General features: G+C 49.8%; 2 protein-coding genes across 2 annotated transcripts; both read right to left on the reverse strand.

Annotated features, from left to right (window-relative positions):
- Position 1: 1 nt before the first annotated feature.
- Positions 2–15,366, reverse strand: DDX23 (DEAD-box helicase 23). The gene is made up of 17 exons (XM_082741131.1): positions 15,241–15,366; positions 11,618–11,826; positions 9,437–9,547; positions 8,411–8,504; positions 8,234–8,299; positions 7,543–7,681; positions 7,136–7,269; positions 6,897–7,009; positions 6,503–6,646; positions 6,180–6,405; positions 5,732–5,877; positions 3,957–4,134; positions 3,091–3,333; positions 2,521–2,672; positions 2,198–2,306; positions 1,273–1,447; positions 2–910 (listed from the first exon to the last, which is right to left on the reverse strand). The coding sequence occupies exons 2-17, from the start codon at positions 11,824–11,826 to the stop codon at positions 687–689; spliced, it is 2,463 nt and encodes an 820-aa protein (XP_082597257.1). The 5' UTR covers positions 15,241–15,366; the 3' UTR covers positions 2–686.
- Positions 15,367–18,471: 3,105 nt separating this feature from the next.
- Positions 18,472–25,476, reverse strand: RND1 (Rho family GTPase 1). The gene is made up of 5 exons (XM_082741140.1): positions 25,253–25,476; positions 24,348–24,435; positions 21,511–21,620; positions 20,293–20,427; positions 18,472–19,571 (listed from the first exon to the last, which is right to left on the reverse strand). Exons 1-5 carry the CDS (start codon positions 25,370–25,372, stop codon positions 19,326–19,328), a joined length of 699 nt encoding a protein of 232 aa, XP_082597266.1. The 5' UTR covers positions 25,373–25,476; the 3' UTR covers positions 18,472–19,325.
- Between the last annotated feature and the right edge of the window lie 356 nt (positions 25,477–25,832).

Genomic DNA, 25,832 nt, shown 5'->3' on the forward strand with positions numbered 1-25,832 from the left:
CTTCGTCTTCATGTATTTATTCTCAGAACATACAAACTCATCTTCTCAGAGAATAAAAAACAGAAATTTCACTCAGTGACTTCAAGATGGGCACAGCCGGCTCACCCTGTCCCCACATCTACTAAAAAAATTCCCTGGGAGAGGGGTGTCTAGAGCACCCAGTACCCCTTGGCACAGGGGCCGTGCACAGCTCGAAACAAGGCTCTCAACTGGTTTGTTTTATAATCCAAAAGGACAAACGGCTGCCAAAGTGACAGAGTCCAAGGTCCCTCACCCTCACCGTGCCAGGCCCCCCGGGGTCAGCTCGGGCAGCAACCCAGATGCCCCTTCTGCAGTCAGGTCCGTGCCAAAGAGGTGAGGCCAGGCAGCCAGGCTTTGTGGTTCGAGGTACTCCACTCACCTCAACACCAACCGGCCGCCCCCATGGCGGGAAGAGCTGAAGGCCCAGTGCAATCCTGGAGGGGCAGAGCTGGGCCAGAACCCAGGGTACTTTGTTCTCCCCGCCCCTGCAGCAGGCTCCTCTCCCACTGCAGCCCCATACTCAGGCCTGCAGACCAGAGGTAGCGGCCAAGGAGTCTGATTGTTCCCTAAGGCCCCGTGAGAGTGAGGACCTGGAAAGAAAGATTCGAGGGTCCTGAGGAACAGGCTCCAGAACATGCCCTGAAACTGACGGGAAGTGTGCTGTGTCAAGCAAAGATAGTCTCTTCCCGGCGCTTCTTGGTGAGGATGGTGCCTGGCTTGTGCTGGGCGTCTGGGTGGTTGGCTAGCTCCGGGGGGCAGGACGACACCGGGCTCTCCAAGATGGCTTGCTTCAGCTCATAGAACACAGCGGAGTCCTCTTTGGTGAGGAAGGTGATGGCCACACCACTCTTGCCAGCTCGTCCCGTGCGGCCAATGCGGTGGATGTAATCTGGAGAGGGGGAGGAATGCCACTGAGGATACCAGGCCTCACTTCAACAGCCATCACCCACCCCAGCCCACCTCTGAGGGCAGTAGATACCGCTCGAGCCACCTGACCCTGCAGCAGCCACTGCACTCTCCCCACCACTACTGATGGTGATCATCCTGCCACGCCCAGCCAGAGAGCAGCCCCCCGCCATGCTTCCCCACACCCCGGGACTCTGTCCCTCATACGAATACAACACACCCACGGGAGACAGGAGCAGAGCTTGTCTCAGTGGGACAAGCAATCCCAGACTCAGCTGGGAGGAATGAGCACCCAACAAGTAGCCGCCCTTTACCTGAATGGAAGCTGCATTCCCCTGCACGTACCTTCAATGTTTTTGGCCATATCATAGTTGACAACCATAGACACATCTTGGATGTCGATACCACGACCCGCCACATCTGTAGCCACCAAAATGTCCTTGGCCCCAGCCTTGAGGTTGGACAGTGCAAACTCTCGCTGCTCCTGGCCTTTCCCGCCGTGTAGCGTGCACGCATTGTACTGTTGGGAGAATGGTGAGGTGAGGAAGAGCAGCAGGGTCATGGAAAGACAAAGAAGTTACAGGGGTAAAGACTTCTTTGTAGACACCGAGGGAGGGCTGCAGAGCAGCAGGGTAGAAGGGGAAGGAAAAAGGAGAGAGGATGAGTGCAACTGAAAGCAAGAGGATAGGCAAGCTGGAGAAAGGGAAGGGAGAGAACAGGATGTGGTGTGGCCGGGGCAGACAAAGGTCAAAGGTAAAGCAGCTGGGGGTCACGACATGTGGAGCCAGAGAGAAGGGAAGTCTTCAAAGAGAGAATGAGGCTGAGATGAGGGTGGCAAGCAGGGACCAAGACACCTAAGAAAGTCCCAAGTGTTGAGTGGAGAGGACTCACCCTCCCCTTCGAACACCAAAAGCAGGACTAAAGGACACCGGTCACCCCCATCTCCCTCCTGATCACACCACCCCCTTTCCCAAACATGTATCAACACAAAGAACTCTGATCCACCATTCCACAGCCTCAGATCTGGCCACAATGTGCATGTCAGAACCTATCCCTGGCTCAGCCCCCTTGGAGGAAGACCCAAGGCAGCTCTGGCTGGCACTGCTGATCTGGACAGGCAATCACAGCAAGAGACCCAGTTCCTCATCCCCATCAAGCCGCCTCTTCCCTCAGGCCCTGACTTGTATATTAAAGAGGTTAATAATGAGATAGAACTTAAGGGGCCCTCTATTTTGAGAAAGCCCACTCGGTTCTCCCCTGCAAGACACACCCCCATCTTCTCCAGGGATTTCGCCAAAACATCACAGCCCTTCTTCTGGTTGACAAAAATGATAATGGGTGGATCAAAGCCCTGTTCCAAGATTGCCAGCAGCTTTTTCCTGGGGAAAAGAGGAAGAGGAGAATAATGAGAAGCATGCTTCCATGAGACGGTCACCGTGGTCTACCAGGACCAATCCCATAACCTTTGAGCCCATGGCACCCCCAACAAGAAAACAGCAGCTCTTTAACACAGCAGAACATTCATCCTCCAACCCTCATACTGAAAAAAGCCCCTTCTTCATCATGTTCTTGCTGGTTCAGCTGCCCCCGTACCTCTTTTCTGACTCTGACATGAGGAAGACCTTCTGTTCCACACGTTCATGGGGCTTGCCCGCAGAGCCAATGTATACCACAGCTGGTCGTCGAAGATAGCTCCGGGCCAGACGCTCCACCGCCGGGGGCATGGTGGCCGTGAACATGACTGTCTACGAAAACAGGAAGCTCAGACCTGGGCCTGGGCAGACACTGCCACGTCTCCCCCATTGCCACAGGCAGCAGAGCCTGGGCTAATGAACCTAAATGAGCCACAGAGTAAGCTCTGACAAGTCCCACCAGAAGAGATTGTGTCCTCTGCCTTCCCCCTTCTTCCCTCAGTACCTGTTCACCAAGGTCCTTTACATCCTACAATGGCAGGAAGGGCTGAGAGCATTTGCTGGCACCCCTGGTAGGGACCAGCATGAGGCCTTGGAATCATTTTCTAGGGCACAGCCAATGGCTCCACTGCTAGGACTTCCAGAGGGTTGGCATGCCGGCAACTGTACTCTGGGCCCACCCGGGGCACGAAAGGCCTCAGAGCAGGTTTGGCACTGTGCCCTGATTTCCCGGCTAGGGAAGCAGCCTTACTTGGCGGTACTTGTGTTTTCCTGACTCAAAGTTGGCCAACATCTTCTCCGGGTCCTCAGCCTCATCTGTGTCCGGCTTCTGATTGCTGACAGGCATGTGCTCCAGGATCTTCTGGACATCTGGCTCAAAGCCCATGTCAATCATCCGGTCGGCCTCGTCCAGAACCACATAAGTACAGCGGCTCAGCACAAGGTAACGGTTCTCCAGCACGTCAATCAGACGTCCTGGGGTAGCAATCACAATCTGGAGGGCACAGTGAAGACATATGTAGCCGCAGCATGCACCTCTTTCTTCTCCCTCCTGTGAACCATCCCCCACTTGGGCAACAGACCTCCCATGCTAAGGAACTAAGCAACAAAGATTCCTAAGAACTGGCACAAAATCACTTGTTGCCACCTTGGATTTTTTTATTTTTTTAGGAATGAATAAGGTCCCTGAATAATCTCCAGAAGTTAGACAGAAGAGGCAAAATCAGAAGGAACTTTCTTAGACAAAGAAGAACTAAAGGCAACTATGGAGAGGATTACATAAAGGGATTATGGCAAGAAGTCTGTGAAAGACTCAATTCCTGCATCAGAGTTCTTGTCAAAAGCTCTCTTCCCCCACCCTGAGAAGACATGGTCTATGGCAGAATAAGAGCACAGATAGGAGCTTTAGATACGAACCTCAGCTCTGCTCACTGCCAGCTGTGACTCTGGGCAAGTTACTGACCTGAGCCCCAGCTTCCCTTGCACAATGGAGGTACTCAACCTATCAAACATACAAGCCAATCTTTTTCTTCAGTTTCTTGTACATCTGTGGCAGAAACTAGAAACACAGCCCCCACAGCTTCCCACAGCGGGCTGGCTGCAGCTAGGTGAACAAACCTCACAGCCCATGCGCAGCCTGAAGCCCTGGTCTTCTCTGGAGATGCCTCCAATGACGGCCACAGTGCGGATGCCCAGTGGCTTCCCAAACTTGATGGTCTCTTCCTCAATCTGCTGAGCCAACTCACGAGTGGGGGCCAGAATGATGGCGTAAGGGCCCTGGTCTGACTCTTCGATCCTGTGGTAAATGGGGCATCCCACAGTTCCATGAGCTTTGGTTCTCATCCAACCACAAACAGGAGCAAGACAAAGTCATTCTTAAGGGTAGCTATGGAGATGGGGAGGGTGGTGGGAAAAGGATGCAAAGATCTCACTTAAAAATCAGAGACTCCAGATCAACCATCTTGGGTCCCCTCCCTCTTTGGGAGCTTTGAACTATCATTTTACTATTGCTCAATAAACTTTCCTTTGCTGCCCACCAAAAAAAAAAAAAAGAAAAAAGAAAAAAATCAGAGACTCCAGGACAGTCAAGTTCTTCAGGGAGTGGTCCTGGCCAACCAAATTATATATTTCTTTGATACTGTGATCCAATCATTCCCTAATATCTGACCCAGACCAAAGAAGGTGGCTTCTGATTATAGACTTAAAAGAAAGAAACCAAACAGGGGCACCAGACTGACTCAGTTGGAAGAGCATGGGACTACTGACTGCCGGGTCATGAATCCGACCCCTAGGTGCAGAGATTACTTAAAAATAGGGGCACCAGGGTGGTGCCTGGGTGGTTCAGTGGGTTAAGCCTCTGCCTTCGGCTTGGGTCATGATCCCAGGATCCTGGGATCAAGCCCCGCATTGAGCTCTCTGCTCTGCAGGGAGCCTGCTTCCTCCTCTCTCTCTCTGCCTGCCTCTCTGCCTACTCGTGATCTCTGTCAAATAAATAAATAAAATCTTAAAAAAAAAAAAAAATAGGGGCACCTGGGTGGCTGGGTCAGTTAGGCATCCAACCCTTGATTTCAGCTCAGGTCTTGATCTCAGGGTTATGAGTTCATGCCCCATGTGAGTTCAAGCCCCGTGTTAAAATAAACAAACATTGGTTAAAAATGAATAAGGTGGGGGTGCCTGGGTGGCCCAGTGGGTTAAAGCCTCTGCCTTCAGCTCAGGTCATGATCTCAGAGTCCTGGGATCAAGCCCCGCATCGGGCTCTCTGCTCAGCGGGGAGCCTGCTTCCTCCTCTCTCTCTGCCTGTCTCTCTGCCTACCTGTGATTTCCATCTGTCAAATAAATAAATAAAATCTTAAAAAAAAAAAAAGATTAAGGGGCGCCTGGGTGGCTCAGTCATCAAGCGTCTGCCTTCGGATCAGGTCGTGATTCTAGGGTCCTGGATGGAGGCCCGCATCGGGCTCCCTGCTCAGCAGGGAATCTGCTTCTCCCTCTCCCACTCCCCTTGTTTGTGTTCCCTCTCTCGCCGTCAAATAAACAAATAAAATCTTTAAAAAATAAGTAAATAAAATAAAAAATAAATACAGGGACACCTGGGTAGCTCTGTTGGTTAAGAAGTCTGCCTTTGGCTTGGGTGATGATCCCAGGGTCCTGGGATTGAGTCCCACATCACGCTTTTTTCTCAACGGGGAGCCAGTTTCTCCCTCTGCCTGCCAATCCCCACTCACACACAAATAAATAAAATTTATAAATAAAATCTTTTAAACAACAAATACATACATACATACATAAAATTTATTTAAAAAAGAGAAAGAAAGAAAGAAAACCAAATGCTCATTTGCCACTGTGACCTTTCCCACCCAGCCAAACCCACCCCAACGGGTGCCTGCTGACCCCACCTGTCAATTTTGGGCAGTGTGGTGATCCAGACCAGCAATGGGATGAGAAAAGCTGCTGTCTTGCCACTGCCGGTCTCAGCTACACCAATGATGTCACGATTCTGCAGCCCAATGGGGATTGCCTGACGCTGGATAGGTGTCGGTTCCTGCAGGGACCCAGAGAGAGGGATGGATACAGATGGAGCTCTGAGTCCTGGACTACTGCTGACAGAAGTGGGCCCGTGTGCCAGCACAGGAGGAGGATACCAGCACACAGGGAGGAAACACGGTCACCACAGGCCAATACTTCCACCAGAAAGGGACAGACAGGGTTACCTGAGTGCTCCCTGGCACAGAAGGCACCAAAGAGAGGAACAAAGGAACAAAGCTCTCTGTTCCCAAATGAAGCCTATTTCCCCTAAAATGTAGGAACATGTCAGGTCTTCTGAGCCAATCAGCCCCTCCTTACCTTGTAGCCACACTTATCGATGACCTCCAAGATATGTGGGGGCAGAGAAGAGTCCTTCCAGGACCGGATGGGATTGGGGATCTTGCCACCTTTGGTGGTGATGCTATAGTCCTCTCTGAAGATCCGCCAGTCCCTGTCCGTCATCTCATCTAACTTCTTCTGGGACCAGTGCCGATCATCCCAGCGTTGCTTGGCTTCCTTCTTACGAAGCTTGCGGAGTCTGGCCCTGGAGTGGGACGTGAGGGGCAAGTGGGATCAGTACCCTGCAGCTCCTTTTTGCAGGCGCTGGGCTCTGGCCAACCACCCCCAGCCGCGCCGCTCACTCCTCCTGCTCCTTTTCTTCCAGCGTCCGCCTCTTCTCCATGAGATCTCCATAGAAACGCGACTGCTCTCGCTTCTGCTGCTTCAGGTCGATGCCTGCGATGAAGCCGCGCCCCAGCAACTGCACCTGGTGCCGCTCCTTGTACCTGAGGTGGAGGCGGAGGGAGAAAAGCAGAAGCGGTGACAGTGGCAGGGAAGGGCAGACTACCAGTACGTCCTGATCTGTCCAACCTTCCCAGCCAGGGTCTTTCCTCACCCAGAGAGCTGGCTGCCTATACGCCAGCCAACATCCCCGGCCCTGAATCTTACTTCTCTATCTGTAGCCGCCAGTTCTCTCCAGGACCAGCTGAAAAGACTAGTTTACAAGACTTAGCTCTCAGGCCCAGAACCACTCACAGGGGGTTGTAGTCAATGGACGTGTCCTCAGAGGCATCCCACTCAAAGACAAACTTGCGGTCATTGAGATGCCGCGTGCGGCGCCGCTTCTTGATGCCGCCTAGATAACGCTCCTGCCCAGGGACAAAAAGTGAAGCTAAGGCCCAGCCAGGCTCACATGTAGAGATCAGAAGGGCTTGAGGGCCAAGCCAAATTTCCATGGTGGGTGGGGGAACCGAACACGGAACCAAGGCCTGCACCTTAATGGCATGCAGCTCCTTGCTCTTATCCTTCTCCTCCCGGATCTTCTGCCGCCCTTCCTCATCCTCATTTCCATTGGTCTCCCGCTCCATCCTCTCCCTGCGTTCCCGACGCTCCCGTTCCTGAGGGTCTTCTGCAGACCAAGGAAAGCAAAGTTGCAGAAGAGCTCAGTGCAAGAAAAAAGAGAGGGCGCAGAGAGGAAGCGGACAGCTAATGAGAAGGGGCAGCTCTAGGACACAAGCTCTAGGACACAAGCTCTAACACAGTCTTCTCATCAACTCCCCCACCCCTCCCTCTTCCAAATTCCAGACCAACTGGTTTCCCGCCCTCCTGAGTGACTGAGTGACAGGACAATCCCATCCCAATCCTACCCTGCACCGGGGCTACACAGGGGAGGGAAACGAACCCAACATTTTCCTGCCCAAGTCTTGGAACTGTTTCCTTTTCTTCCGCTCTTCCTCGAGCATCCTCTGCCGCTCTTCCACCTCCTGCTGCCGTCGCTTTAGGGCTTCAGCCTCTCGTTCTGCTTTCGAGAGGAACTTGGGCTACAAAACAGATTGGAACTGTATATAAAGGACACAGAAGTGGGATATAATCGCACCACTGATGAGGAGACAGCAGGGAGCCCGACAGTATTTGCTCAGGCATTACACCAGGTAAGGAAAACATGGATAGGTCGAGGACCCCGCTATGGCCTGAACTATGTCCCCCTCAAAATTTGTGTGTCAAAGCCCTAACGCCCAGAACCTCAGAGTATGATTGTTATTTAGAGACAGAGCCTTTAAAGATGTGTTTAAGGTAAAATGAGGCTCTTCTGGTGGACTCTAAACCAACTGACGAGTGTCCTTTTAAGAGAAAATTTAGACACACAGAGACAGTGGGGACACGCCCACACAGAGGGAAGATATGTAAGAACAGAGAAGACAACCACCTACAAGCCAAGGAGAGAGGTCGCAGAAGAAACAACCCTACAGACATCCATCTCAGCTTCTAGCCTCCAGAACGGAGAGAAAATTTATTTATGTTGTTTCTGTCCCTCAGTCTGCAATGTTCTGTAAGCGCAGCCCTGCCAATCATAGAGACCCCCACATTCTCACCTTAGCCTCAGCTTCTTCCTCAGCCTTTTTCTTGGCCAGAAGTTCCTCGAGGGATAATGGCTGTGCCTGAAGATAAAACACAGGACTTCAGTCAATAAAGGCTCTCTCCCTTTGGAGATTGGTAACGGAGAATTTGAACTGAAGAGGAAGATGAGAGAAATCTTTTCTCTCCTTTACCTTAGGCTTCTTATCACCATGTTCATCCTCTTCATCCTTCTTAGAGTCTCTATCTTTCCGAGATTTAAAATCTTTTCCTCGGCCAGGAGATAAGCTTTAAGGAAAAGGAACAGGAAAGGTCCATATCACTCTCTTAACCCCGCCCCCTCAATGAGGGTCAGGCTGAGCCCTGGAAAGGATGGAAGTTTTTCCATGACTCCACAAGATTGGCCCTTGGCCATCCTTCACACCCTGAAGCTTCCTTCACAGGCATGGTCACTGTCTGTTCTGAAACCTCATGATGGCCCTGTCTTGGCCCTATTCTATCTGATTCTCCTTTTCCCAAACTAATCTCTTCTCGCAAGTGGGTCTTCAGTACCCAGGGCAAAAACACCTCTTCCAAATAGCAGGTGCACATTGAAGAAAAACATCCTACTTAACTTTATATACAGAATGAATTTAGTCTACAAGGTCCCCCCAACCCATGTACCTTTCCCAGATACTGCTCTGTACCTGCTCTGTGTCCCCATTCTCCCTTCCTAGCAGTCCCCGTGATCCTTCCCCCACAACTGCTACAAGCCCAATCTATAAGAGATCTTAAACAACCCCCTTATTTGTTATGGAACTACATCCTTTGCCCTGAATTCTAACCTACACACTCAGAGCCTAATAAAAACTTTGCATACAAAGTTTCCAGGGAAAAGAGATCAAGATACTGGGGCATTAAGCTATCCCAACAGATACATGTTGTCCATCTTGGGTAGAAACCCAAATGGTCCAACTGAGCTAAGAGAATGTTTTACAGGCTAGTAACCCTCCCAAACTAATTTCTAACCTTTAAGAACAAGTTGACCCTAGATGACTGTGACCCAAGAAACTGGTTATAGCATCTAAGGATAGACGCCTTCTAAAAAAGACAGCTCTGCAATCACTGCCAGTAGGAGCCGCTAAGAACTATTTACTTTCCTATGACACCGAGCCAGCTTAGAGGCAGACGGTAAGAGATGGGACCATTTTCCTAAAGCCCACTCCCATTCTCTCAGCTACCTGGATCGCTTACGGTCCTTGTCCCGTCTGTGCCCATCCTTGTCCCGGTCTCGGTCCTTCTTATTCCGATCACGCTCTTTATCCCGTTCTCGTTCTTTATGCCTTCGCTCTCTAAAGACAACAAATTTAAGAAATCATGTAGTATTAGCAGAGTATCCAGCTTCACTGCAGCACTAAAAAGGTTCTCATGCTCTTTTCTCCACAAAGTAATGTTTTACAAATTGGGGTATATGTGTCCAGGGGAAGCTATAAGGGAATTCTATGAAAGTCTTCTAGGGGCGCCTGGGTGGCTCAGTCATTAGGCATCTTCCTTTGGCTCAGGTCATGATCTCAGGGTCCTGGGGCTGAGCCCTGCATTGGGCTCCCTACTCAGTGGGAAGCCTGTTTCTCCCTCTCCCACTCCCCTTGCTTGTGTCCCCTCTCTCACTGTCTCTCTGTCAAATAAATAAAATCTTAAAAAAAAAAGAAAGAGGGGCGCCTGGGTGGCTCAGTGTGTTAAGCCGCTGCCTTCGGCTCAGGTCATGATCTCAGGGTCCTGGGATCGAGTCCCGCATCGGGCTCTCTGCTCAGCAGGGAGCCTGCTTCCTCCTCTCTCTCTCTGCCTGCCTCTCTGCCTACTTGTAATCTCTCTGTCAAATAAATAAATAAAATCTTTTAAAAAAAAAAAAAAAGAAAAAAGAAAGAAAGAAAAGAAAAGAAAAGTTTTCTCAATCAGAGCTGTACTAAGCATTAATGGCAACAATGGGCCATGGCCTATGCAAAGAGAGGGACTATCCTTGATCATCTGGACCTTCATCTTCCAAGTTCCCTCTTAATTTTTCTTTTTTTTTCTTTTCTTTTCTTTTTTTTTTTAAAGATTTTATTTTTTTGACAGAGAGAGATCACAAGTAGGCAGAGAGGCAGGCAGAGGGAGAGAGGAGGAAGCAGGCTCCCTGCTGAGCAGAGAGCCCGATGCGGGACTCGATCCCAGGAGCCTGAGATCACGACCCGAGCCGAAGGCAGCAGCTTAACCCACTGAGCCACCCAGGCGCCCTTTTCTTTTTTTTTTTTAAAGATTTTATTTATTTATTTGACAAACAGAGATCACAAGTAGGCAGAGAGGCAGGCAGAGAGAGAGAAAGGGAAGCAGGCTCCCTGCTGAGCAGAGAGCCCGATGCGGGACTCGATCCCAGGACCCTGAGATCATGACCTGAGCCGAAGGCAGCGGCTTAACCCACTGAGCCACCCAGGCGCCCCTTTTCTTTTTTTTTTAACCCACATTATTTTATTTGGGGATGTTTTTACTTGATACAGTACAGTCCTATTTACCAAAGTAATTTATTTTTAAAGATTTTATTTATTTATTTATTTGACAGATCACAAGTAGGCAGAGAAGCAGGCTCCCCGCCGAGCAGAGAACCGGATGTGGGACTCGATCTCAGCACCCCGGGATCATGCCATCACCCCTCATGCTGAAGGCAGAGGCTTTAACCCACTGAGCCACCCAGGCACCCCCCAAAGTAATTTAAACCAATCTGAAGTGGGGATCAGCAAATTTTTTTTTTTTTTTGACAGACAGATCCCAGGACCCTGAGATCATGACCTGACCTGAAGGCAGAGGCTTAACCCACTGAGCCACCCAGGCACCCCAGCAAACTTTTTTTGTAAGGGACCATACAATACACATTTTAGACCTTGTGGACCATAAAGTCTCTATCACAACTATTCAGTTTTGCTTAGCATGAAAACAGCTATAGATAATATGTAAAGGAAAGAGCGTGGCTATTTTCCAAAGAAGTTTATTTATAAATCCCTCTTAATTTTTAAGAGCCACTGGGTTGGGGCGCCTGGGTGGCTCAGTGGGTTAGAGCCTCTGCCTTCAGCTCAGGTCATGATCTTGGGGTCCTGGGATTGAGCCTCCCATCAGGCTCTCTGCTCGGCAGGGAGCCTGCTTCCCTGCCCCTCTCTCTGCCTGCCTCTCTGCCTACTTGTGATCTGTCTGTCAAATAAATAAATAAGATCTTTAAAAAAAAAGAGCTACTGGGCTACTAGGTTTAGACTGTAGAGAAATATAAGAAATATATGAAAGACTGTAGAGAAATATATATAAAGTCCTAATACCGGAGGCATGAGAGGAACCAAGAATGAGGAAGTTTGAAATGTACTCTCCCTTCCCATATAAGACATGCAAAGTTACTTTACCTTTCTGTAGACTTGGAACGGGAACGCGAGCGAGAACGGCTGCCTCCCCGACGCCTATCCCTTGAACGATGCCGCTTCCTGTCTTTAGATGGGGAAGATTTCCTGTCCCGGTCTCTATCTCGCTCTCTGTCAGGAGTCCGAGATCGCTTCCTTTCCTCCTTGGAAGGTGATGCATCCCGGTCCTTCTTATCAGCTATCTCTCCTGCCATCTGTCATGTTTAAGAGGAATACTTATGATGTACTAGGTACAGCTCTAAACTGTTTATATATAATCTACTTAATCTCAAAATGACCCTATGAGGTAGATATACTGAAATGCCTACTTTTTAAAAAAGATTTTATTATTTATTTGACAGAGAAAGAGAGAGAGAGAGAGAAAGAACACAAGCAAGAAAAGAGGCAGGCAGAGGGAGAGGGAGAAGCAGGTTCTCCACTGAGTAAGGAGCCCAATGCAGGACTCGATCCCAGGACCCTGACATCATGACCTGAGCCCAAGACAGATGCTTAACAGCTGAGCCACCCAAGCATCCTAAGAACGCCTACTTAATAGATGAGGAAATGGAAGCTCAGGTAGGCAAGTTCTCTTGAGTTCACAAAGAAAGCCCAAAAGAGGGGAAAAAAAAAGTTTAACTTTAAGATTTGGGATTATAACCAGGACCTCAAAGAAAACCTAAATTTAAGTGGAGAAACAAACTCACTTTCACCCAGATCAAAAGAAATGTACTTTTCATTATGTAATGGGAAAAACTTTGTGGAGGGCACACAGAACCTCTATGCACTTTTTTTTTTTTTTTTTTTTGCAACTCACTGTGAATCTGTAATTATTTCAGAATAGAAAGAAAAAAGGAAAGGTACCAAAAAGTAAAGGTCACAGATGGCCTGACTGGCACTCCCTACTCAGATTCTCACCGCCTTGACCACTACCCTGTCCCATGAATTTGTTCTGTGCAGGAATTTGTTCTGTCCCCTCCTGCCTGCAGGACACTGAACACCATGTTGCACTGTCAACTGTCCTTCAGACTACAAAATCTGCTTCAGCCAGGAGCTAAAATGACACTAAGTCTGAATCTACCTCTACTCCATCACCATCACCATCATCCCTAAGACTCAGAATACATTTATCAGAAATTATTTTATGCCCAAATAGTGTAGTTGGAATAGCAGCTCCCCAGGCATTCGCTTCTGATCTCCTTTCCTCATGTAATATGCTGCCATATATCTTTAAGAAAGGGTAATGTGTAAAGAAAAGATAAATGAACAAGTAGCACTTTCAAAAGGTGAAGACAACACATCTTGCCTCACAACTGTCTAAGAAATGACTCAATGTTCTGTATTAGTACATCATGCAGTTATACTTATATCTCCTTCTATTTAGAACCCTAAGAGAACAATCCAGAAAAAAGGTTATCTTCTCTATAAAGCATCCTCATCGTCACTTGCTCTTTCAACAAATATTCACTGAGCACCTGGTAGGTGCCAGAAATTGTTCTACCTACTGGAGATATGGCAGTAAAAAGTCTCGGATCTCATAATGCTTAAATTCCAATGAAGCAGATAACAAGCAGAGTAAGAGAATTTCAAATAGTAATGAGAACTAATAAACAGGATAAAACAGGGTGGATATGACGGGCAAGGGCAAGAATGAGAGAGGGCTCAAGAAAGAATTTTTTAGATGACATGTAAGCTGAGACTTGAATGATGGGAAAGAGACTGCGAAGATCAGGGAAAAGATCTTGTTGGGTAGAAGGGACAGCAAGTACTAAGACACTGGGGCAAGAACTAGCTCAGCATGTTTGCCAATTAAAAAAAGACTTGTGTGGCTGAGTGACAGTGATTGGAGGGGTTGGGGGGGTACCGAAGACTGATTCAATCTGAGTTCAGGAAGATAGTCAGGAGTCAGATCATGGGAATGTGTTTTAGACCAGGGGAAAGGAAAGTGGATTTCAACCTAACAGCAACAGGAACCTTAAAGGGTGTTAAACAGGAAGTGATGTGATCTAATTTTACATTTTTAAAGAATTTGGTGACTTGCAAGAAAATATAGAATAGGGAGGCAAGAGTAGAAAAAGGACCACTGAGAATGCCATTTATAGTCCGGGCAAGAGATAACAGTAGCTTCTTCTAAGAAAGTGGCAATGGAGATGGAAAGAAGTAGAGAGCTTCAGGATAAACTTGTTGGCCAAGCTCACAGGACTTAACTGATGAAGGGAGAAAGGGAAAGAGGAAATACAAAGATAACTCCAAATTTAAAGTTTGACCAATGGTTCATGGTGCCATTAGTGACCAGAAATGACAGAAGAAGGAACAGACTTAGGAAGAAACCAAAAGTTTCATTTTGAAAATGCAATTCTAGAACTCAGGAGAACCTGGAGACAAAAATTTGAGTTATCAATATATAGATGGCTTTTAAAGCCATGGAACACTAAATCATATTACCTAGGTAGGTATAGTTAAGAATGAAATAGAAAAAAACCAGGATTAAACTGTGGAACACTGTAACATTTAGAGGTCAGGCAAAGGAGGAGCCAGAGAAAAAGACTGGGAAGAAGCAGCAGCCAGTAAGAAAGTGGGGAAAAAAGTACACCACAGATGCCAAAAGTGTGTTTTAAGGAGGGAGTGGCAACTTTTCCAAGTGGAAAAAGACTAGGATATAGAGGAGTGACCATTGCAGCTGGAAAAATGGAGATGGTTGGTGACCTGGACAAGAGCTGTTTTGACAGCCTGGAGAAAAATAGAAGCCTGAGTGGAGTGGGTTTAGAAGAGAATGAGAAGTGATAATAAGGAAAAAATAAATATGGACAACTTTTATTATAGGTTATACTTATCACAGGGGCCTGATAACCAGGCTTACCCTGATCATCGCTTCCCAGCAACCTTCCTTGCAAACCTCCAGGTCTCTGAGTTCCTCAGTTCTTGTAGGGTAGGGGCAGATCCTCTTTCTCATCCAATTAAATATTTATCAAGTATCTACTATATGCAAGGCACCGTGCTAGATATTGTGGTGAGTTACAAAAGGAAATCAGGAAGATCCTGTCCAAAGGTAGGTTACAGAACAATAGAGGGTATGAGGCACTTACCAAGATGAAGGCTCAGATGAAGTATTATAGAAATTCAAAGAAGTTTCTTTTCATTTGCAAAAGAGGTTTTGGAAAGATCTGTGGAGGAAGTGGCTCTTGAGCATTTAAGGATAGGTAGAATTTGAAGACGTGTAATTGAGGGTGCGGAAAAGTCATTCCCAGCAAAAGAATAATACAGGAAGCGCAGAGGCGGGAAAACATGACTGATTCTGGGAGAAAAGCCAAAGTCCCAGTTTGGCTGGAGCAAGGGCTACTCGAAACATGAAGGAATAAGCTCGAATGGAGGGTATCACAGGTGCTGTGTGCTCATGGGCAAGAGTCTGGCCCGTTAACTTCGTCTAGAGACCTGGCCTGTGTCCCCAGGAGCCAACACTCCGCCCTGGGGCCCGCGCCCCTTCGCTCCAGCCCGCCAGAGCTCTCCTGGCTCGTGCCTCTACCCTGAAGCGTTCTTCCCCGCCTCATCCCGGAGGCAGGGGCCACCGCCGTGCCCCCACCCTCGCCCTCTCTGCAAGCTCGTGGGGACCGCCTCCATCGCTCGGGACTCACCACTCTGAGTCTGAACCGCCCAACGCGGCCTCAACGTCTCCGAGCAGTCGCCATCTTTCCCGTTTCCTGGTCGCCGAGATGCATTCCCCGGCCGCGAGGCAAGCTGGGAAGGCGAGTTCCCGGTGCAGGGCAGCGTGGGCCAACATCGGGGGCCTGAGAACTACTAATACCACAATGCACCGCGCGAGGGCCGGTCCCGGGCCGAGGGGTCTGCTGGGCAATGTGGTTCTCCAAACATCTGAATCTGCGGGAGTGAGAGTTACCTTTGGGTTTGCTTCCAGCCAAGGATTCTCTCGCCGCGCAGTTTTCCTTGGAATGCGCTGGTCCTCCCAGAAAGTCATGACCTGTGGCTTACGACGACGGAATTTAAGGGCTTCCTGAGCTATCAATAGCGCTTAATCTTCACTAACAACTACAGTAACAACAAATAGTGTACCGTGTGTGGAAGAGCGTTTTTACAACAACAACAACAACAACAAAAAAGGTGAGGTAGATTAGCCCCATTTTACGGGTAGACAAACTAAAGGTTAGGTTACAGGAGTAACCTAGTGTTTCACAATGAGGATGGGACAATTCATTGTGTGGGACTATCCCCAATTCAAGAGGACGTTTTAACAACGTTGGCCCGGCAGGAACAACCCCTAGTTATTATGCCAACTCCAGATGAACCCATACATGGATTGCATAGCCCTCCTAGAAGGATGGTATCACCTGGGCTGTGGCACCTGTTTTCTCGACTTTCCAAGTAGGATCCTGGCTTCCTTATTTTCTTGCCCTTTGGAATCTACCCAGTTGTTGGACCACCTTCCTAGGTTTGCTTCTTTTTTTTTCCTAATCCCCCCTCTTCAGTCATCCACGGAGTTTTCTCTATCCCAAATTGTAGTTTCTCTTTGGTCTTATGGTTCATAGTTCACCAGCCCCACTGGCCCCAAAGAAGCCAAACCTTGCAACTTCTGGGATGGTTTAGATAGATACAGGGAGGTGTCTAATGTCCTCTCCCTTCCCATTTTCCCATCATCAGCATTTTGGTTTCAATACTATGGGGCTGTAGGTCTGGCTTTTCTCTCTAAATGTATGTTAAGTTCTCTTCAAATAGAGCCTCAAATAATTCTAAATAATCCTAAACCCCTGAAACACCACACACAATGGCCCAAAGTAACCCTGGGAGAGACAGGCTTTGGCTCTTAGAACTCTACTGCCATTGACTTGCCCACTTTTACCCCAGAGGAAGATCTGAGGGGAAAGGATATCTGAGATCTACTCGATGTAACTCATGCAGTGAACACTGGAGGGCTCTTTGCTCATAGAATGGAACTTGAACGATCAGACTGAAGGTGTAGACCTTAAGAGCGGCAGCTGTAGTATTTACTGAGAATCTTCGAGGTGCCCAACTCTATGCTGGACACTTTTATTATTTAGCTTACTTATTTCTGGTAACAGTATGATGTAGTTATTATCATCATTTTACTGTTGAATTATGCCTTCAGCAGCAACATAGTTATAAGAATGAAGCCAGGGTTCAACTCCAAGTTCATTTCGTTTTGGAATCCATGCTCTTCCCGTTTCCAGGCTAGTACTACTCTTTACAGATAAGCTGGAAAGATGAGAAACTGGAAAGGTGGTGAGGTTTGTTCAAGTTCATAGTGGCAGAGTTCCCCTAGTGTTTGTGCATAGCTTTCTCATGACACATGTAAGCATTGTGCTTCAAGGATACTCACATGCTTTGTCCCACCTACCCTGGTAGTTTTTTTTTTTTTTTTTAAGATTTTATTTATTTATTTGACGGAGATCTCAAGTAGGTGGAGAGGCAGGCAGAGAGAGAGAAGGGGAAGCAGGCTCCCTGCTGAGCAGAGAGCCCGATGTGGGGCTCGATCCCAGGACTCTGAGATCATGACCTGAGCTAAAGGCAGAAGCTTTAACCCACTGAGCTACCCAGGTGCCCCTGGTAGTTCTTTCATACACGCGTCTTTGGAGATGGGAGTTTGGAGTTTGGCCCATAAGTAGAATCTCCTGTTTAGGTACAGCACAGCTAACAATATAGAGCCCATGGGAGTATAGTTAACATTGAGACCCAGTCGGAATCCTGACTCCATTACTTACTAGCAGTACGATCTTGTGCAAGTTATACAGCATCTCTGACTTTTCTCTTTCCTCTTTTATAAAATAGGAGTATTTCTTGCCTCACAGACTGTTATAACAGTTTTTTTTTTAAGTGCATATTCTGGAATCCAGCTGCTGGATTTGTATCTGGGTTCTATCACTTTCTAACCGTGTGACCTTGGACATATTAACTAACTTCTCTGAACTTCAGTTTCCTTATCAGTTAAAGGAGGTAGATAGTACACCTTAGGGTTAGCACAGAATTAAGTAACAGAAAGAACTCGTAAGTGCCCTTGACACATAATAAACATTTAACAAATGTTAGCTATTATCATTTATAAAGTTAAGTGTGATAATCCAGGTAAAGCTCTCAGCAGTGCTGGGCACGTAGTTGGAGCGCAATATATAGTAACTATTTCCAGTGCACTGTGAAACTTGGAAAAAAGAGCTGTAAGCAACTGAAAGGAAGGGATGTTAAGGCTCCTGAGCTGCCATCAACAGGCAATGGAACCGGGAGGTCAAGAAAGCAAAATACGTTACCTCTCCTTCAACTCGTAGGAAACTGGAACCATAGGAACTGCCCCTGAACCATGGCTTCAGTCCGTCCCATGTTCTGCAGGGGTTGGAATTTCAGTGACTTGGATCGTCTACTGAGGATTTCACCAAAGCTTGTCTCTCTCCTCTAGATTCTCTAAGGCAGTGTTTCTCAACCAGGCCTGATATTGCCCCCAGAGGATATTTAACAGTATCTGGAGACATTGTGATGGGGGGGGGCGGTTCAGGGGGTTGCTACTGACATCTAGCAGGTGGAGACCAGGGATGATGCTAAACATCCTCCAATGCACAAGACAGGCCCCAGCATCAAAGGCATGACCTAGGCTAAAATGTCATTCGTTCCAAGGTTGAGAAACCCCACCTGGGGCTAAAGAGCTCTTTACTGGCTTATTGGACGTGGGCAGGGTTTGGGTGAGACAGCGAGGAGGAGGAAAGGGAAACCCTTGTTGGAGATGCCGGGGAACAGTAGAGGCAGCCACTCTGCGACCCACAGAAAGGGCCCCAGGATAGCTTCTTCCTTGTGAGCAAAGAAAAAACAAGGAGAACGGAGAAAGAAACGAAGAAAACAGAGCCAACTGCTTTGTATGTGTTGTATTTTTCATTAATAAATAGGTTTTTCTTCTTTAAACACGGAACATAGAACAGATTGAAACACTCCCCCCTCCCCCCGATTCCAAAGACAAGAGTCTATAAAACAAATGCCAGCTGTACTGCCCTAAGGGCAGAAGAAGTCTGGTGACCCCCACCCAGCCCTGCCCCCTGCAGCACCACCACCCCCACACTGCAAGAGAAGGGGGTCTGGGGCTTCTCCCTTGGACCCTGGGGACTTAGGTGAGAAGCATATGAATGTATGATGTCACCTCTCCATGAGGCATGGGCTATGCAAAGATGAGGTTTCCTTCTCATTGGTTCTGACCAGCTCCTGCCCTTCTGGTTTTCAGTTATGAAGCACCAGGGCTCAGCTCCCAAGGGAGCCACCTCTTGGCTTCCCCACTCCACTCCTGTGCGGCTTCCTCAGAGGGGAAGGGAAGGGCTCGGGGACCCCTCCCGTCCCCTGGCCCACATGGAAGCGCTGTGTGGAAGAGGCATGATGCTGAAGGTGAGGCTCCTAGAGGCCCCCAAGCCCATGAGGCCAGCATGCCCCCCACACCCCCACACCTTTCCTTCCTCTGGAGCGGGGGGGACACTGGGGCAGCCACCCCCACCACAACCTAGTGCCTGGCTTGGGGTGTGATGGTTCTTTCTGTGTCAGGTCCTCAAGCCGGGCCTGGCTCTTTCCTTGTCCTGTTCCTGTCTCCTTCCAAGCCCTCACCGTGGCCATCTGAAAAACGCATGTCCAGTGTCCTAAATTGTCCCATCCTCCCTCTCCCCCGTGCCTCTGCAACCCAAGGGAGGAAGTGGGAGGTTGCCTCCCTTCTCCAACCCCCACTTCACATAATGGAACAGCTTTTGGCCTTTTCCTTCTTGAAGGTAGACGAGATGAGTTCGGAACGACTGGGGAGGTGAAGCAGTCGCTTGGAGAGGCTTCGGACAGGGCTCTTTGGGGGCACCGGGCTGGGCTTGTTCAGACACACCATGGACGCCGTCCGGAAGATGCTGTGGATACTCTTTTCTGAGGTGAAAGCTGAGCCTTCCAGGTAGATTTCTGCACCCAGCTGCTTGGCTATTGCACAGCCCTGTGGAAGGGGTGAGGTCATCAAGGCTGTTGTCCCAGATGGCTCCGAGACACTGCCTTCTGTCTTAATGGTACTCCCCCAGGCTCCTCCTGATGAGACAAGGGCCAATCTCCCACCACCACCCTCTGCTGATGATTTTCTGAAGGGGAAGCCTAAGTGCACCTCACTATCACCTGTAACGCTTCTAGAACAATCCTGATGCCAGACCAAGTAAATCAGAATTTCTGTGGGTAGGCATTCATATTTTTAAGAGCTCCCCAGATGACTCTTAACGGGAGCCACTGGTTTAAAAGAAATGAGCCTTACGCTCCCACGTGTGAAAGAAATTACACAGGAATTTCATGAGAAACGCAATTTCTGTATCTTTCTCCTAGAGTGACTTGATAGGTATGGAGTCAGGAATTCTAACAAGCACATCTGGTGATTCTAAGGCAGGCAGTCAGCAAAAAACAATCTGAAAAAGACTAGTGCACACAGGAATGGCTCATCGGCCAACCTATGGAATGAATCGGGGTTAAAGAGTTGCCTACCACCTCTAGCAAGATGACTGGTCTGCTGTTTAGAGATGGCTCCCCAGAACACCAGTTCTCCCTTGCCAAAGTAAGAGCTTGAGCAAGGGCCACATTTCATTCAAGTCCTTTGTCTGTAGCCTTCGGCACCCCATCCCACCCCAACACGTGCATGTGTACATGTACGTGCGCACACACACACACACACACACCTGCTCATAGGAGATAGGTGCCTGTTTCTGGTGCGACAGCTCCATCAGTGTGCTCAGGTCTGTTCGCAGGTCTGTCTTGCAGCCAATAAGCAAAACACGGGTGCTAGGACAATAATCTAAGATTTCCGTTCTCCACTGAAGAGCCATGTGAGAGGGGAGGTGGGGAGGGAAGAAGGAAGAACAGTCAGTGGCTGACAGCTATCTGGAGAAGCCCAGCGGGCAACATCAGACATGCCATCCAGCATATCACCAGCCCAGCCCTCCCTAAGTCACAGACCATCACCAATGTACTAATTACATCATCTTCCCGCTGGTGAGGACTCTGGGGCCACAGGAGTGCTGACCCCAAGAGCCTGCCCCTCATTCAACAGCCCAGTTCACCAAAGGAAGCAGGGGGGCAAAATCTCCTCCCACTCTCTACCAAGCATGTGTGGCGTAGCTCTGCTCCCTCCACTCAGTGAAAGGGCTTCACAGGTCCAGAAAGCCAGGAGCAACAGGGAGGAAGCCAACCAGTCTCTTCCCAAGGAAAGGAGATAACAATCCCAAAGTCTTCTGGAAAACTACTTCCACAGGGTGGGAGATTCTTTGGGATGGGCAGACTTTGCCCCCCAGACCAGGCATTTCCTGCCTGCATGGCTTGCCCCATCTTGGTGGGCTTGGGATCAAAGGCAACAGAAGCTCCCTGCAAATACCCCCTATCTGGGGCACCTGGGTGGCTCAGTGGGTTAAGCCGCTGCCTTCGGCTCGGGTCATGATCTCAGGGTCCTGGGATCGAGTCCCACATCGGGCTCTCTGCTCAGCAGGGAGCCTGCTTCCCTCTCTCTCTCTCTGCCAGCCTCTCTGCCTACTTGTGATCTCTCTCTGTCAAATGAATAAATAAAATCTTAAAAAAAAAAAAAATACCCCCTATCTAAGCCTCAAACTCTGACATGGAAAGGTTCTGACTCTCGATCCTTCACTTTCAGTGTCTTCAACACCACCCTCCCTTGCTGGGCCTCTGGCAGAGCAGTACGGGCTATGGCAAGGGCAGGGGGCAGAGAGGGAGGGAGTCTGGGTTCTAGCCCCAGAGCTGGAGCTAAGGGTACAGTCTCCAGCAAATCACTTCCTTCCCTGGCGTCAGTTTCTTCCTGCTACAGAAGGGGGACTGGACAGCAAGGTCCCCGAGATTCCTTTCTATTTTCCAGCTGAGCTGGAGGCTGCCCAGTTGCCCAGACTCACCTTCTTGAGTGCACTATCCACTGTCTCTGGGCGGCTGATATCAAAGCATAGTAACACCGCGTCCGAGTCACTGTAGCAGAGTGGACGGACGTTGTCATAGTAGGGAGATCCTGGTATGTGGGAGAAAGAGCTGATGGTGAGCTGTGGCATTTGCCCTTCCTAAGCCCAATGAGCCCTAGGAATCCTGTTCTTGACCCCTAGGTTAGCTGGCTCCACCCACGTCCCCGGGGAATAGGCTGCAGCTTAAAATGTTGGGACCCAAACACCTGCCAGAAAGCAGTACAGAAATATCATCTTCCTTAGTCCTTAAAAAGGGAAAAGGGGAAACAAAAGCAGGGGCATAGACTATATTCTGGCCCTGTCTCCTACAGTGGGCTTAATTTCAGGTCTGCCAGTTTTATGAGTCCCAGAGGGGGATGCTCCCACCCCTGCAGAGAGACTATGCTTGGGTCAGGTGTCTTTTCTAGAGTCTGCCTGCTGCCCAACCTCTGCTCCCTGCTTCTGCTCCAGGGTCTCTCCAATGAAGAAACAAACCTGCCTGTTACATAACTGGCTGCCTGGCTTCTTTGCCATGGGGTCAGAACTCTAGGAGGCTGAAAGGGGAGGAGGAACAGCATGGATTCAGTGCCTTACTCTTTCCGCCTGTGAAAAACTGCAGCCCCTATCCCCCAAGATCTCAGGGAGGCAGTTTCAAAGAGAGCAGCACCCATAGCTAGGGATCTGGAGGCTCAAGGAAGGGTCCTTCACCGGCAGGGCAGAGGGCACTGCAGGCCCAGGTGGCCCAGCATGGGAGAACGCTAAGGGGCTCAGCCTGCCCCCAGCCCTGGGGAAGGAACAGTAGCAGATTTGGAACCCAGACAATCCGTGCTCAGAATAGCAAGCAGCCCCTCTCCCTGCACCGCAATCGCCATGGAAACTGGGGGGAATCCAAGCTGGGGTGGGGGTTTGGTTAAAAAAAAAAAAAGAAAGAGAGAAAGAGTAAAGAGGAGTTGCAATAACTATCTGCTCCTTCAGCAATCCGCCCCCATCCCCTGTCTGAGGTGGGGTCTTAGCTCGCCAGCACTGAGCAAAGGGAGCACTGCAGCACTGGGGAAGGGGGAGGGGAGGGGAGGAGGCCTCCATTCTGGCTCCAGGCAATCCCCCTCCCCTAAGACCAGCACGTGAATAACGGGAACAGGCTCGACCCTGGCCCCGATTTTGGGAAGCCCCATCCCACACACCACCATCACTTCTTCCTTCCTTGTGGGCACCTAATTTGAAAGAAGGAGTTGGAGGATGACTGATAGGCTGCATCCCTTCTGAAATTGGGGGGTGGGGATGCGACACCAGGAACAGACACCACTTTGCTGACTTTCCATTATCTGGACAGAAATATCATCTTCCTTAGTCCTTAAAAAGGGAAAAGGGGAAACAAAAGCAGGGGCATAGACTATATTCTGGCCCTGTCTCCTACAGTGGGCTTAATTTCAGGTCTGCCAGTCTGGACTGGGATTCAAGGGCTGCATTCTGACGTGGGGGCGGGGTGGGGGCACTCTGGGGGCAGTGGTAGTAAAAAGAGATGAGCTGCAGTAAGATTCTGGGAAGACTCAGGAGGTGGGCAGGGTAGGGCAGCCGATACCCCATACATTCTGCAGCCGAGCTGCATTCCGGTCGGATCCAGCCAGCATAGCACAGTCCAGGATAACCAGAACCCTGCCTCCCAACCCCTGGAACTGCATCAGAGGAAGGCATACCAGGTGGAGGAATTTCTGTTTTGCTTTGTTTGGGGGAGGGGGGAAGCAAGGGGAAGGTTCATTTTCTGTTTATCTACCCCCCTACCCCCAATCTTTTCAGACCTCAAAAATTAGACCATGGGAACAACAACAGCTCTTAGAGGAATAGGATGGCATATTTATTATATGTAACAGGAAACCCCTAGTGATTTACACAGATCCTCTTTGAACTCAGCCTGAATGTGCATTTTTGGAGGGTGGATTTTATTTTCTTTCTGTTACTCTGGGCTTTTAGTCCTTAATTATGACTCGGAGCCCAGTCTATTAAAAAAAGAACTGGGGTAAAAGAGATAATGGGAAGGGATCAAAATCAAAGCAATGGACAGCCTAGCACTGAGGGCTTAGGGTTGAGAGGAAAAATACTGCTTTCTACATTCCAGAAAGACCCAGCATCTTCTACCTCAGCCCAGTACGGTAGGGTGGGGGTGGAGGGGGTGACTGTCACAGCCACCCTCCTCCCTGCACTATCTACAACGAGACTGTGCCCCACATTAAAACCATCTCCCCCACCCTCCAAAACATCGATGATGCATCGCTTCATCCCTGAGCTGCAGCAGTATGACAAGTGGAACTGAGCTGCGGCAGGCGGACAGCAGTGGCCCAAGACGGAAAGCAGGAGAGAAAACTGAGTCAGGAGCAGTATTTCCCCAAAGCAGGCTTGTCTCCCAGCCTCAACCACCACTGCCTCCAGCAGCACGGACTCCTGCCTCTTATCTGGCTTGACTATGGGGCCGTAAAGGCGGAGGTGGGAGGACACGGAGGGCAGGGGCTGGAAATGGAGAAGCCCCGCCTGACTGCCCCCCAGTTATATTCATGGGTCCATTCACCTCACCATCCCAGCCCTCTGAAAGAAGGAGCTAGATCCAGAGAAGTGGCTTCTGGGGCTCATTCACTCTGCGCCCCTGGACATGCCAGCCAAGGGAATCTTCAGGTCCCCTTCTGTCAGCTTCCCAGCCAGCATCATACACAGTCCTCCCCAGCAAAGAGGGAAACAGTCTCTTAAAGCCAGCAACGGTAACAGACCAGTGGGGGTGGGAAGGGGGCATCTAGGGCCAGCAGTCTTACCTGAGGTGTCCCAAAGACTGAGCTCCACCCTTTGTTCCTCTGTCTCCAAGCAGGCTGTGTAATTCTCAAACACGGTGGGCACATATGTCTGTGAAAAGAGAGGAGCTCGTCACACCCTGGGCTCCCCTACTTTCATAACCCTCTGTTTAGTGCTGGCTACACAGGAAGCCACTCATCCTATGAGATACTAAAGTGGCAGGAGATGAGGGGCAGGGGAAGGAAGGGGAGGGGAGGGGGTTACTTGTGGCAGGAGGGACACATGGGACAGGGAGGAGGGCAGTGTAGAGGCACAGGCACTTTGCTCCATGGAAAAAAGAAATCTGAATGACTTCCAATGGGGGACAAGCCCCCCCCCCCCTTTCAAAGCTTCCCCCACCCCAATCCTAGATGGTCAGAGAGGCAAACATACAGATTTCTCTCCTCTCCAGACTTGTATGTCTCCGGATTTTAGAGCCCCAAGGAAATGCTAGCTCTTTATCTTCTCCCACAAGCCTGTGGGACCAGCAGGGCAGCAGAAGCCCGCCTGGAGATGGGCTCTCAGAACCTCTGAGGGGATGAGGAGACCAGCAGGTATTACGTCAAGAAGAAACCCCAGACTCTCAGATGCCTCCAGTTCCCTCTCCCGAGAGTAGACCCCGGGATAAAGGGAGGGAGGAGGGTATCTGATCGGGGCCTATGGGTGAAGAGGTGAGGAGGAGCCAGCGGGGCGGCAGAAGTGGAACAGGTCTCAGGGGAGGCTGAGACAGGGCGGTCCTCCAGCCGGGCGGCTGAGGATGGGGCAGGGTGGCGTGCGGTAAGCTGGGGGACGGGGAAGCTAGGTCTCCCTCACCCCCGGCAGGTGGGAATCTAGCCACAGGAAGACGGGCAGGCAAGGAGAAAAGCTGGCCGGCGGGCGGGCCGCTCACCTCGGGATAGCAGTCCTTCGCTAACACCTGTAACATCGCCGTCTTCCCGCACTGCACGTCCCCCACCAGAACGAGCTTACATCTGGCCACGACTGGCTGGGGGGCCCGTCTCTCCTTCATGGCTGTAGCCTCCGCGGGACGTGGACTCAGAGTCAGAGAGGAGAGGGTTGCGCCAGGTGCGTCTTGGCACAAAAACCCAGCCGGGATGCTCGCCTCCCTCCAAATGAAAAGGAGGCTGGCACGGCCGCCTTATATTGCCCAGGTCGAGCCAATCACAAGAGGAGGCGGACTCTGTCAGGGCCAATCCCTGAGGTGGGATCCCCTCCGGCAGCCAATGGTAGGAGAATCTGAGTCAGTGCCCTTTTCCTCCCTTCCCTTTCTCTTAAAGCCGTATCTTTGCATCCTCTGCAAGGGGATTCCCACACTGTTTGCATTTGTATTAGGAAGGGGGGAGGGGGACGAGAAGCAAAATTAATGGTCCTGAGTGCCCATCAATTAGTGTCAAAAGCAAACTGGCCCTGAAGGCAGAAAATGAGGTCAAGCTGGCTCTGTCCCAAGAGAAAAGCAGGATCTGCCTCAA

This window comes from Mustela nivalis, assembly GCF_964662115.1.
Source record: "Mustela nivalis genome assembly, chromosome: 7".
Taxonomy (NCBI): domain Eukaryota; kingdom Metazoa; phylum Chordata; class Mammalia; order Carnivora; family Mustelidae; genus Mustela; species Mustela nivalis.

Excerpts from the sequence above, each read along its gene's own strand:
- DDX23 (XM_082741131.1), bottom strand. The coding sequence starts at position 11,826 with ATGGCAGGAGAGATAGCTGATAAGAAGGACCGGGATGCATCACCTTCC. Across the intron at positions 7,010-7,135 it reads AGGAGCTGCATGCCATTAAG|GAGCGTTATCTAGGCGGCAT; the intron begins GTGCAGGCCTTG and ends GTCCCTGGGCAG. Across the intron at positions 2,673-3,090 it reads GAAAACACAAGTACCGCCAA|ACAGTCATGTTCACGGCCAC; the intron begins GTAAGGCTGCTT and ends CTGTTTTCGTAG.
- RND1 (XM_082741140.1), bottom strand. The coding sequence starts at position 25,372 with ATGAAGGAGAGACGGGCCCCCCAGCCAGTCGTGGCCAGATGTAAGCTC. Across the intron at positions 24,436-25,252 it reads CGAAGGACTGCTATCCCGAG|ACATATGTGCCCACCGTGTT; the intron begins GTGAGCGGCCCG and ends CTCTTTTCACAG. Across the intron at positions 19,572-20,292 it reads CACCTATCTCCTATGAGCAG|GGCTGTGCAATAGCCAAGCA; the intron begins GTGTGTGTGTGT and ends CCCCTTCCACAG.